At 43.5% G+C, this 13,253-nt stretch overlaps 1 protein-coding gene across 6 annotated transcripts in view; it reads right to left on the bottom strand.

Annotated features, from left to right (window-relative positions):
• The window catches only part of Srbd1 (S1 RNA binding domain 1), a 190,944-nt gene that overhangs the window by 150,329 nt on the left and 27,362 nt on the right, over nucleotides 1-13,253 (bottom strand). For all 6 annotated transcript variants that reach the window (XM_039113056.2, NM_001399769.1, XM_006239708.4 and 3 more), the window contains 3 exons: nucleotides 9,092-9,195; nucleotides 4,799-4,906; nucleotides 1,444-1,601 (listed from right to left, as the gene is read on the bottom strand). In XM_039113056.2, the coding sequence (XP_038968984.1) occupies nucleotides 1,444-1,601; nucleotides 4,799-4,906; nucleotides 9,092-9,195 (370 nt within the window). The remainder of the gene's footprint in view (nucleotides 1-1,443; nucleotides 1,602-4,798; nucleotides 4,907-9,091; nucleotides 9,196-13,253) is intronic.

Raw genomic sequence — 13,253 nt, 5'->3', positions numbered from 1 at the left:
AACAGAAGAAGAAAAGAGAATGAGAGATATAATAACATAATGGACTCAAATGGAATTCATGCTGACACATTCACAGTGTTAACCATACCACATAAAAACTTTGACACCAGAAGGAAGAGAAAGGAACACCTATGAGTCTGCAGACTAATTACAGGGAAAGAAAAAAGTCAGCCAAAACAATAAAACTAAAAACAATGGGATACTATCTTTAAGTAACTACTGATTAACCAATCTACCCATAAAAATAGTCTTCGAAAGTAAAACAAAAGCAGCTTTTTCAGACAAAACCGTAGACAACTTTTGTCAACTAAGTCCCAGCGCTCAGGAGGCAGAGGCAGCAGATTTCTGTGGGTTCAGACCAGCCTGGTCTACAGAGTTCCAGGCCAGCTGGGGCTACACAGAAAGACCCTGCCTCCAAAAGGAAGAGAAAGCAGTGGCATGGAACTTTTCCGGCAGTAAGGTTTCTCAAATGAGAACTGCAGAAATACAAAAAGGAGGCACAGGAAGGCTAACTACAGAGGACAGGGAACTACACTAACTCCACATTCACAGCTACAAAATATCTGATACTTAAAGTGATACAAAATCAGATACATCGTAAAGAGTTGATAAGAGCCAGGAGTTCAAGTCTTAGCATCTGGGGTTCTACAGCGCTCAGCTGGAGAATGTGTGCCTGGGCTTGGAGGCCAGTGCCACATACACAGATGTGGTGACACGTGTCCGCAGTGCCAGTGTCACATACACAGATGTGGTGACACGAGTCCGCAGTGCCAGTGTCACATACACAGATGTGGTGACACGAGTCTGCAGTGCCAGTGCCACATACACCGATGTGGTGACACGAGTCCGCAGTGCCAGTGTCACATAAACAGATGTGGTGACACATGTCCGCAGTGCCAGTGCCACATACACAGATGTGGTGACACGTGTCCGCAGTGCCAGTGCCACATACACAGATGTGGTGACACGTGTCCGCAGTGCCAGTGCCACATACACAGATGTGGTGACACGTGTCCGCAGTGCCAGTGCCACATACACAGATGTGGTGACACGTGTCCGCAGTGCCAGCACTCAGGAGGGAGAGCAGAGGCTCATGAGGTCAGTGTTCTTCTCAGTCATCACAGGAGAATTTAAGGGTAGCCTGGGCTATGAACTATGTCAAGAAAGAAAGGGGGAGAGGGTGCAGAGAAGAAAAAAGAAGAAGGAGGAAAGAAGAGACAAGATGTTAAAGCCTGACCCTAGTTAGTTAATGGAGAGAGGGAACAGGTACATGGTGGTTTTCCTGTGAGGGTTCTGATCAGAACTATGGGAAATCCTTTGATTCCCATGGCCCCATGAAAAATTTTCTAAACCACAAAAACAAGCATTATTTTCAAATCTTCATGATATCTATGAAATGTAACTCAACCAAAAAGTTCTCATATGAAAAGCTGAAGAACTTACTAGTAGGAGAAATGATGGCTAGTTTGCATCCGTGTTTGTAGCCAGGATCCACTCCCATCAGGGTGCGGCCTGGAACAGGACTGGTTAAAAGGAGCTGGCGGAGATTCTGTCCAAACATCATGACTGATTGCTTCTCTGCATCCGAGGTCAGTTTGGCTCTTTAGAAATGGAGGGGAGGGGGACAACACAAAAAGTACTTAGATTTTTCATTCATCCAAATTTTCTTTTCAGAAAAAGAGCAGACTTTACTTTGTGCAGTCAATCCTTAGGGAGAAAGCATCCTGCCCCTGAGTTACATTGGGTCTACTCTTGCTAACCACAGAAATACGACCCCACAAACAATTCCAAAGCCAACTAAGTCTGCATACCTATCTATACCTGTCTTCTGGAACTGCTCCATTAGACACAAGTCCTAAGGTGGATGTGCACAGACATGAGAAAGAGTGTAGCAGATGGCAAATATAACCCCAGCAAGACTGAAAGGCTGCAGCACAGCGGCCTCCACAACCTTATTTACTTCAGTGCTCTCCTGTCTTTGCCTGCATTCCTCTCCATATCTCTCCTCCCTGTCATTCCCAGGTACTCGGCCATGCCACAGCTCCTGAGAGCTGGGACAGAATCAAGCCTCATGTGACCACGTCCTGCTTTATCCAGACAGTTAGAAGTGTACTTTTAAAACCTTGAAGCCCTCAATGTATCATCTCTTGAAATTCATAAGAATTATGTCATAAGAATTATTGCTTCTTTATTAGACCAAATAAAAAATGAATGCCATTGGCCACAAGAAAAAGTAATACAAAGCAATTCAAATATGTTTTATGTCTTTGTGGGTTGGGTTAACTAGATATGTGTGAAGAAGTGCACACTACTGTCTGTTTCTCTAGTTAATTTGGTTTGTAAGGATTTTCTATCATCTTCTCTAACATTTCAATGTAATTCTCTGACTTCTGCAAAACAGGATATAAAAATCATTACAAGTATTTCTAAATCTTTATTTTGAACTTCATTTATTGTGAAGTCATTGACTGGTAGTCTTTTCAAGGACCCATGATTGGTTTAAGAGACACGAAACTGAGAGACCACTCCCTTCCCAGAAGAGCACCATGATAACAGAAGCAGAATGATGATGGACAGAACGGACTACAGCGGTGAGGAGTGCTAACTCAGGAGGAACCTCGCTGGGAACAGCTTAGGTGAATGAGATGGGAAATGTAAGGGGCACACAACAGAGGTGGGGACACTGCACACAAGGAGAGTGCCATAGAAGGCTCACATTCTTCAAAGAAAAAGAAAGTGATTTCATAGGCTAAGAAAAAAAATAACATGGACACTGAGGAGACAGAGGAAGCCATCAACCCGGTCATCAGATGCTTCCAAATAGCCACAAGACCCACAGAGACAGCTTTTGGTTGACTACTGCGAAACGATCAATGGGCTTTTAAAAGATCGTGTGAGGCAGCAAGATGGCTCACAGGTAAAGGACCTGAGCCCACAGGAGGGTCTGTTCTGGTCCTCAGCACCCACAGAAAAAGCCCAGCATGCTGGCTGATGGCATCACCTGTGAGTCCGCTGAGGTCAGAAGCAAGTATCAATAAAACAAAGCAGACAAACACAACCCTGGCAATCAATTTTTCTATCCTTAGGATAAATTTCTTCAGAATTAAAGAAACAAAAAATTTTTCTTCAAAACACTGGTCAAGTCATCTTTGACTGCCCTCTTCAGCTGCTGCTCAGATAAGCATTCCTAAGGAGACCCTCCTCTGTAGACCAACGACAAGCAGAAATGAGCTATGCTGTTCTACCTCACGCAATTTAAAAGGAGAACACGTTCTTGCTTACCCACAGTGCAAATCAAAAGAGGACTGTGTCCTACAGAATCCCACACTACACAGCTTAGCAGCAATGAAATCATTCCACATGCTATAAAACCAAATATCAAAATATCACTGGATGCTGAACATAATATGGAAAAATCAAGGAAAGAAAAAGAAGTACCACATTGAAATTTTAAATAAGATTATTTCCCCTTCAAAACAGAATGAGTGGGCCCCAATAATTCACTTGTTACATAGCCATGGCAACCAAAGTTTGGATCCTAGCACCCACGTGCCAAGGTAGGTGTCCTGACAATGTCTGTCACCCGGCTCCATGCAGGGTGTAGACAAGTATAAGGCTTGCTGGCACCCGGCCCAGCTCAAATGCAAGCCGCAGGTCGGGGGAAGGACCTCCACCTCACAGGAGCAGGTCCAGGTGACAGATGACACCCACCACCCTTTCTTGCCTCTGCACACAAGCACCTGCACCACGCATGTACATGTATATGCGCTCACACACAGACATATACACAGACGCCTGCACGCACACAGGTAAATGAATAAGTAAAGAACAAAACCCTCAAGTTCGTGGCACAGCACGGAAAGCAAGAGACATTAGATCACACGGGTGATTCAGAACTCCAAACAACAGTCTCTGTTGGGCCATCTAGGCTATGAAGAAGGAAACCAGAGAGTGTGGCACAGAGACAGAAATGGAGAGTGGAGCGCCTCATCTTTATAATGGTCATTCCTACTCTGGACACGTTGACTCAAAGGCCAAATGTACAAGGCAGGAACAGAGAAGCTTCAGTCAGCTAGAACTCCTAGAGAGCTGACCAGACACGTGCAGTCCCACCATGCCCAGGCAGCCTGGAGAAGTGAGGATGAGAAGTGCTGGTCCACAGTACACATGAAGGACTGCATGAAACCATGCTGACTGCTGGAACTTAACAGCTAGAAAAAAGGGCTCTGCTGCTGTGAGACTCTCATTTCTCTGCTAACGCACGTCTGCACCTCACAGAAGCCCCTGAGCCTGCTGGTTCTTTCAGTCACCTCCTCTTCTATGCTCACCGATGCTCACCCAGGAATTCCCACTGGGAGATGGACGCACATAATTGCTTGCTCTCCTCAGAGCAGTGAGAGCATCTTGTTCCTCACCAAGCTCCTTATGCTTTCTTTGGCTCTATTACCTCCAGAAAATGCTTCCAAGTAACCTCTCCATTAACTCCTCAGCTTGTTTTTCCAAGTCAAATCTCTAATCAAATCAATAAAATCATGTTTGGCTTGACTGTCAAACTGAAACATCAGCAGTGCAGAACTGGAAGGGGTGCAAGCACTGAGCATTCAGGACTAAAGTGCATCACAATTGAAAAGAATATGCATAAGGATCAATCTGTAGACTAAAACCAAGACTCACGCAGAAGACCTGGTTTGAAGACCCAAGTTCTTTGGCTGGGTTCAAATTAACAAACACTTACTCCGTACTCCTTGAAGACCATACATAATGTTAAACAGGACCCAAAATTAAACAAGACACATACCTGAGCTCTCTACAGAGGAGAGGAACAATGAGACGTTTAAAGGAGTCATCTAGTGAATTATGTAAAATCTTCATTAACTCTGGCCGTGCAAAGCCACGTGGCCTCCACCTACAAGAAAGGAAAAACTCAGGACAAAACTAAAGTGACAGAGATCAGGAAAGGACATCTGGAAGAGGGGAGCTGAAGAGCAGGGACAGCCTTTATGGAAACCATTGTAACATAATCTGGAAGGAGGGGCTGTCCTGAGGCTGTGGTGTCTGAAAGGGATTATGTGCCATGTTGACGGGAGACTTTGAAGGGGAGATTGTCATTTTGTTTAGGGGTTTTTGAAACAGGGTCTGGGTCTCTCCCCCTCCCCTCACCTTTCTCCTTTCCCTCTCCCTCTCCGACATAGAATTCACTATACAAACTATACTTGTTGTGACTGTTCTCTCCATAATATTACTAGTAAAGGCTAAACTCCTAAGACATCTCAAAGACACCAAAACATCCTTAACAGCACCACCTTCCCCAAATCCACGTGTGGAAGGAAGTCCTAGCCTCTAGTGTGAGGAATCTACAGAAGGGCTTTGGAGAGCATCTGCACTAGAGAAAGCCATACAGGAGAGCCTGCTGTCCCCCTGTACTCTGTGTAGCATGACAGAGTGGCATGCAGGACCTCACCTGTTCGCTCCTTGATCTCCTACTCCCCCACCCCTGAGACTGTGGAAATGAATTGTTGTTCCTCACGGCACCCAGTCTACAGTGTCATAGGCCTATGACAGCTCTTCCTGTGTCCTTCTCTTGCCTATGAAGAGTCAACGAAGACTGTATAGAAGAGAGCCTGTCAAACCCTGTTTCTAGCAACTCTTTTCTTGGTAGCAGACTTTAACTTAAATCTTGCCTAACAAAAATCCAATGTCCTTCAGTTAGGTCCTTCCTCATCATAAGTGAGCCTTGTTCTTCCCCACTTCTGAGAGCTTAAGCTCACCCTTACACAGTCCCCTTTTACATTTGTCATGAGAAACATCGGTCAGGATGTTTGTCGCCGACAGTAGGGTTTATGTTTTATTATGTCTAATGCTTCTCAGCCTCTTCTCCCCTCCCCCATATACCCTCAGATGAGAGGGACAGTGGGGACTGCTATCCAACTGTTTGACACAATTTAAAACTAAACAAGAGAAAGCAAACCACAGCAGCTCTTGCTGAAATACCGTCACTGTGGTCACTGCACAGAACCGAGCCAGCCATAACTACAGCATGAGAGGAGAATGGGCCTCAACCTTGGAGGAGCTGCTAGAGGCTGGTGGTTGTAAGGGAGAGGTGGTCACCCTCCTTTAGGATGTCACTGGTAGGCTGTCCATACACCGGTGGGCGGTCCCACCTCTGTCCATAGGAGAAGAACAAAATGTGGCTCAGAGGGTTACTAATAACATAACAAAGAAAAGGAGCAATGAGATTGGGAGGAAATGGAGTAGGGGACACTAGAGGGGCTGAAGGAAGACAATGAAGGGTAGGTATGATCAAATAAGTTATATGAAATTATCATCAAGTGATATATTACTTAAAAATAAAAATGATAATTATACAGAAGGCATAAAATAGAAATTAGAAATCTCATATCAGAGCTAACGACTAAACTATTACCTTCTTAGATATTTCCTTCTACACACATATGTAAATGACTCACCACCAATGAAGGTCTATTATAAACAGCTACTAGAAATTATCTTTGGATTTGTGGAAGTTTGAATAGGTTTAGTCCCCATAGACTCATGTGCTTGAATGCTTGGCCATAGGCACTATTAAGGGGTACGGTCTTATTTGGAGTAGGTGTGGCCTTGTTGGAGGAAGCCTGCCACTATGAAGGTGGGCTCTGATGTTTCCTGTGTTCAAGCTCTGCCAGTGTGAAAGCAGAGCCAACTGGCTGCTTGCAGAAAAGAAGACAGAATTCTCCTGGCTGCCCACAGGTCAAGGTGCTACTTGGCTCCTCTAGCACCATGTCTGCCTGCCTGCATGCTGCCATGCTTCCTGCCATGATGATACTGTACTGAACCTCTGAATCTCTGTAAGCCAGCCCCAATTAAATGTTGTCCTTTATAAGAGTTGCATTGGCCATGGTCCCTCCTCACAGCAATGGAACCCTAAGACAGATTTCTCGGAGTTTTGTTGGACATGGTAATTGGTTTGGTTTAGTTTTACTTTTGAGACAAGGTCTCACTACATAGCCTAGGCTGGCCACAAACTCACAATCCTCATGCTCATCCTCCTGAGTACTAACAAACTGTGTAGTAAACCTTATTTCAACTTTTAGTTCCACCTCAGTGTTCTCAGAAGAGCTGCACAGGACGCTATTGTATGGGTAGAGCATAGCTGCCTAAGCAACTCACCTACTGACTAATGTAACTATTTTATGTGGTGCTGCCTTCTTAGCATTATTTGAAGATTCAGCAAGCTAATCCTTGGTGGACTTGGCTAAAAAGCAAAATGGCTTCTAGTGAACTTATGTAAGAATGATGTTGGAAGAGAGTGCTAATTCCTAAAGAATATCTAACCTTTCAAGTAGATTTCCCGGCAAGTTCTCCCAAGGGGCTAGTAACTAAGCATATACAAAATCTACAGCGACAGCAATGTGAGCCATTTTATGTCCTTCCATTGACTGGCTTTCTCAATAAAATGCTAGCTACAAAATCTGTTGTAGCAATTAAACTGACTGTTGTAAGGCTCACACACATCCAGCAAAATTTAAACTAAAAGAACTATACAAACATGCATTGGTAACTTCAAAGGCTCTATTAACAGATAAGAACTTTAATATTAAAAGTTGTTTAAAACTTAATGTACCTGTTAAGTTTAATTATTATTTCAATAGTTTTAATGTGCAAAGTATTTTAAATAGATTACATACATTTAGTTCACCTATATTGTAGTATGATATAAATTACATTAGTACTTCAAATTTTAGCAGGTAAAACATCAGACATGATATGTATAAATGACATTTTTTGTTAATTCATTTTTCCCAAGAAAAACATGTTTATAAAGTATGGCATAGGGGGGTTGGGGATTTAGCTCAGTGGTAGAGCGCTTGCCTAGCAAGCGCAAGGCCCTGGGTTCGGTCCCCAGCTCCGAAAAAAAGAAAGAAAAAAAAAATATGGCATAGGAAGATACTTCATATATCAGTTGATAGTAAGAATGTGTTCTATAGAATGCATTAAGTGATGGATGACCTCATTGTGCACCCCTAACAGAGTGTACCTATGTCTTCCAGACTGTGAGTCTGTACAGTGTCACTACACTACACACTGCAGCAAGCAGAACAAACCAAGGCATCATACTTAAACACAGAGCAGGCACACGGCAGAAGCATGGTCTAGAGATAAGTGTGTTTGTGCAGGCTTCTCGCTCACACGGGGCTGGCAGGTCTCTGGGAATCAGTGAGCACCAAGCACTAGCGTAGGTTTCCGTGTTACTCAAGACTCCGAATACTGTGCACTTAAGCCCCACCAAATTCATAAAGTTTTCAGCTTAGTTTTTTGTTAAAAGCTCATGTATTAGCCAAGGGCTCCACAGTTTTGCTGCTTCTGCACCTTGTCAGAGAAGGGTCTTCAGGCTGTACGGTGTGAGCAACTGCCACCTGTTATCCCACAATAACAGGACCTCCCTAAATGACTTCCCAAGACCCTTCCCAGGGCTCTCCTTGAGGGAGTGATTCCCTTTACTGAGATAGGTGGGATCTCGGCTTGGTTTGCTCCCTTTTACAACAGCTTTCCTTGGAAGTAAACTGGCATGGATACTGCACTCGAGTGCATAGAACCCACTGGAACAGGGGCTCACGCTTTTTTGACTGCCTGAGAAGCTCACTAAGGTCTACCCAAGCTTCTACTGCACCATCACTGGGAATTCTCTCGGGAGTTCTTTTTTCTCTTCCTGTTCCTTTAGCTTTGTGCTCGATAAGCGATAGGATTTTTCAAATCCATAATAATTATAAAACTATAAACATATACATGTTTTGTCAATAACCAGTTTATAAAGCACATGACTACTCTGAAGTAAATGTCCTCTCCTCACAGACAATCATCATTAATAATCTCGTATGCCCTTCATAGACATTTTCTATGTAGGTATATGTCTCAAGCATATTAACTTATTAAACAGTAGGATATAACTTAGGGAGTTGGTAAGCCCCCCATATTAAGTTTATAATGTAAAAAGGAAATAATAATATTGTCATTTGCTTTTTAACATAATATGCATTTTATATATCAGTTGGTATTTTAGAAAGCAAATTTTATGGATAGCCAATCAACAGACCTGTTTTGTATACACCACCGACAGAATTCATTCTTCACTCCATCAGAAATGTTGACCTTGACTGTCAGTATCTTCAGATTCTCTCCTCGGTTAATGGCCAGAATCTGACAGGAACATATGACAAAGACTAATAGTCAATGAAGCAATGTTAAATTTAAAGAGTTCACATTTATGAAACAAATCAAGCACCCCTCTAGCCAAGAACAGACTTGTTTTTATTATTTACAAAGAAATGTATTAAAAACAATTGTTTATACTTTCCTCAAGTTACATGTCTTTGTCACAAAGAAAATCCTAGCTGGGGCTAAGGAAATAGTTGGAAAAGTATTTGCCACACACCATGAGCGCCTAAGTTAAGAGCCCCCACATCTACAGAGGCAGGGGCAGAGGCTTGTGTCTGCAATGTCAGTACCAGGGGGCAGAGACAGGCAGCATCCTGGAGCTTACTGGTCAGCCAGTCTAACTCCATGGTCAGTGAGAGACCTTATTTCAAAAACTAAGATCAGAAGGGAGAGAGATGGCTGCAGGGTTAAGAGCATTTGCTGCTCTTTCAGGACTTGAGTTGGGTTCCCAACACCCATGTCAGACAGTTCACAACTACCTCTGACTCTAGCTCCAAGGGACCCTACTGCCACCATCAAGCAAATACATGAGAATACATGCACACACTCCCTAAAATCCACTGACATTCAATTATGTCAATTGACTAAAAGAGCTCACGAACACCCCAATTGAGTAGAAACATCTGATAAAATCCAGCAGCCCTTCCTGAAGAAAACACTCAAAAACTGAAAATCCAAAGTACTTTTTTAAAACATGAAAAATCAGAGCTTGGGGCAAAAACTAAAGCTAGAACTATATAGTCAGATATAGCAGAATTACTACAGAAAGTAACAGTAAAGAAGAAAGACTGAAAGCAGCACACAGGAAGTGGGTCAGTGGGTCAGCAGACAAGAACAAGGGTGCAAGCGAGGTCTCCTGGGAGGGTTCAAAGGCTGAGGCGGAAAGTCAGGACCTCACTGTGGACTAATCTACAGAAGAACAAAGCCAAGGTGAGGTGGATCAGTGAACTTGGCAGACAGCAGTGACCCAGTGGTGCTTCCCCCAGGGCCTCTCATCACGCCATTCATCTATCTCCTGAGATTCCTATGCTCACACAGTTACATAGAGGATGAAAAGCAGAGTTGACTACCACATAGACTAGAAAGCAGTCTCTACCCAACAGCACCCCTCTGGCACACGCAAACCTAAAAAGCTCCTAAAACACAGGAGCACTTTTCAGAGGAACATTCTAAACTACTCTTATTTTATCAGGCTTGAGCATCTCATCTCCAGAAGCCAAGCATAAATTTAAATCCAATCACTCAGGTTTTTTAAAAATTCTTGTGTGAAATATTGTTTAAATTTTTTCTCTCTCTCTCCTTCCCTCCCTCCCTCCCTCCCTCCCTCCCTCCCTCCCTCCTTCCCTCCCTCATTCATACACACACACACACACACACACACACACACACACACACACACACACACACACACACGGTACAAAATTAGATAAGAAGATCTTTTCTGGAGCTGAAGAGATGGCTCAGTGGTTAAGAGCACTGACTGCTCTTCCAGAGGTCCTGAGTTCAATTCCCAGAAACCACTTGGTGGCTCACAACCATCTGCAATGGGATCTGCTGCCCTCTTCTGGTGTGTCTGAAGACAGCCACAGTGTACTCACATACATAAAATAAATAAATCTTAAAAGAAAAAGATCATTTCTGCAAAATGAATTTTAGCAAAGTTGTATAGGCACTGGTACATTTTTAGATATATTGGGTATGTGTGTCTATGTCTGTTTGTCTGTCTCTCCCTCCCCCTCCCTCACTCCCTTTTCTTCCCTTCTCCCCTCTTCCACCCCCACCCCCGTGTGTGTGTGTGTGTGTGTGTGTGTGTGTGTGTGTGTGTATTACTGAGAACTGAAAAGCCAGGGCCTGCCACTCTCTATAACCACTTTACCAAAACTATACCCTCAGCCCTCCCTGTGGATGGTATTACAGATCACTGTTTTAGTATCTTATATTTGTAGTGTATAACTACGTAAATACAGCTCCATTCTCCCTATACTTTTAAAATTACTGAAATTATGTATTTCATCATGTATGACAAATATAGTACACAAAGAGGTAACACAACTTTAGACATAATAAGGGAATGTGGTCAGGGAGGGGGCTAGAGAGTGCTTAAAATCATTTGCACTTACAGAGGACCAGAGCTTGGGTCCCAGCACCTACATGGAGGCTGGAACTCTAGTTCCAAAGACTCTCGGGCCTTACTCTGGCCTCTGTGGGCACCAGGCATGTCATGTGGTACACATAGATACATGCAGACTGTCTTAGTTAGAGTTTTGCCAATATGATCAGACATCACGGCAAAGGCAAGTCTTATAAGGACAACATTTAATTGGGGGTGGCTTACAGGTTCAGAGGTTCAGTCCATTATCATGAGGTGGGAGCATGGCAGCACCCAGGCAGGCATGGTACAGGAGGACTGAGAGTTCTACATCTTCTTCTGAAGGCTGCTATGAGACTACTGGCCTCCAGGCAGCTAAGACAAGGGCATGAAAGCCCACGCCTACAAGGCCACACCTACTCCAACAAGGCCATACCTCCCAACACTGCCACTCCCTGGGCTAAGCATACACAAACCATCACACAGACAAAACATTTATACACATAAAAATAAAAATTAAAGTCTTTAAAAAAATAGTGAACTATTTCAAATCTTCAAGGGCAGTGGCCATGTCATCTTTACCGCTCAGACCCACCACATGGTAAAGAGTCAAGCAGCATCTGTGTGATGAAAGAAGGCTCTTGATGCCACACTGCAGTAAGCAAAGGGTAAGTTTCATGTTTATGTAACCATATTATTTTAAACTGCATGTTAGTAATCAAATAATTATCACACAGAAGGTAAAGAATCCTAACAAGTTCCATTAGGCTCTTTTCACGGCTGTAAAATGTGGATAGGGAAATTTTAAAATATTAGTGAGGACTTTCATGTTGGGAGAGCACTTGCAGTCGCCTACTTCAAACCACCCCCCTTGACAAACCACCCAAAAGACCCATAAAACCAATGAAAAGAATAAATGGAACAACACCGGAATCTTTTTTTTTTTTTTTCTTTTTTTCGGAGCTGGGGACTGAACCCAGGCAAGCGCTCTACCACTGAGCTAAATCCCCAACCCAACACCGGAATCTTTAGACTCATAGGACACAGAACTGGACTGGACTGGCATCACATTTCTCAGAAAGGAAGGAAGGAAGGAAGGAAGGAAGGAAGGAAGGAAGGAAGGGAGGGAGGGAGGGAGGGAGGGAGGGAGGGAGGGAGGGAGGGAGGGAGGGAGGGAGGGAGGAAGGATGGAAGGAAGGGAGAGAGAGAGAGAGAGAGAGAGAGAGAGAGAGAGAGAGAGAGAGAGAAAGGAAGAAAGAAAGACAGCCAGCCCAAAACCAACAAACAAACAAAAAAAAAGAGAGAAAGAAGAAACGTCTTTTGGGCTCTTCTGGGAGAGCAGGAGCACAGCACTGTACATCACACACATGGTGTGAAGAATGTAGTACATTCTGTACTAGGAACATTTACTACAAAAGATTTTAAGAAATGAATGATGAGTCTGAAGCACAATAAAAACCTATGAGAGTCTGTTTCTATCAGACCTGCTTCCTATGAAATATTAGTGTTGTTAAGGCTGGAAAGAAAAGACATTAGCGCATGGCTCATGGCCATGAAAAGAGATAAGGAAAACTGGTTATGACAGCTACTTTGTACATGGAAAGACAGAGCTGTGGGACCCTTATTTGTAACACGTCTCCTGCCGCTGTGCCTGTTCAACTGCATGACGCACAGTACACAGCCTAGGAAGACATTTAATAGAAGAAATAAATATATACTTAGGTAGATAACCTCAAAGACGAAATTAGAAGTCTGAGCTATAATGGCCATGGTACATAAAACCAAATGAGACCATACACCACACTACTGGACGACAGTTGTCTTGGGAATGGTCTGTGCTCACATCTAAGCACACTGGAAGCAGGGTCTACTGGATGTCACCAGCCAAAAGCAAGTCATGAGAGTTATCACACTGTGAACGCTCTTAAACTTCTCAGTATCAGTAACCCTT

This window comes from Rattus norvegicus, chromosome 6 (genome assembly GCF_036323735.1).
Source record: "Rattus norvegicus strain BN/NHsdMcwi chromosome 6, GRCr8, whole genome shotgun sequence".
NCBI classification, from domain to species: domain Eukaryota; kingdom Metazoa; phylum Chordata; class Mammalia; order Rodentia; family Muridae; genus Rattus; species Rattus norvegicus.
The sequence above is the reverse complement of the archived record's forward strand: the minus strand, read 5'-3'. Positions and strand labels throughout refer to the sequence as shown.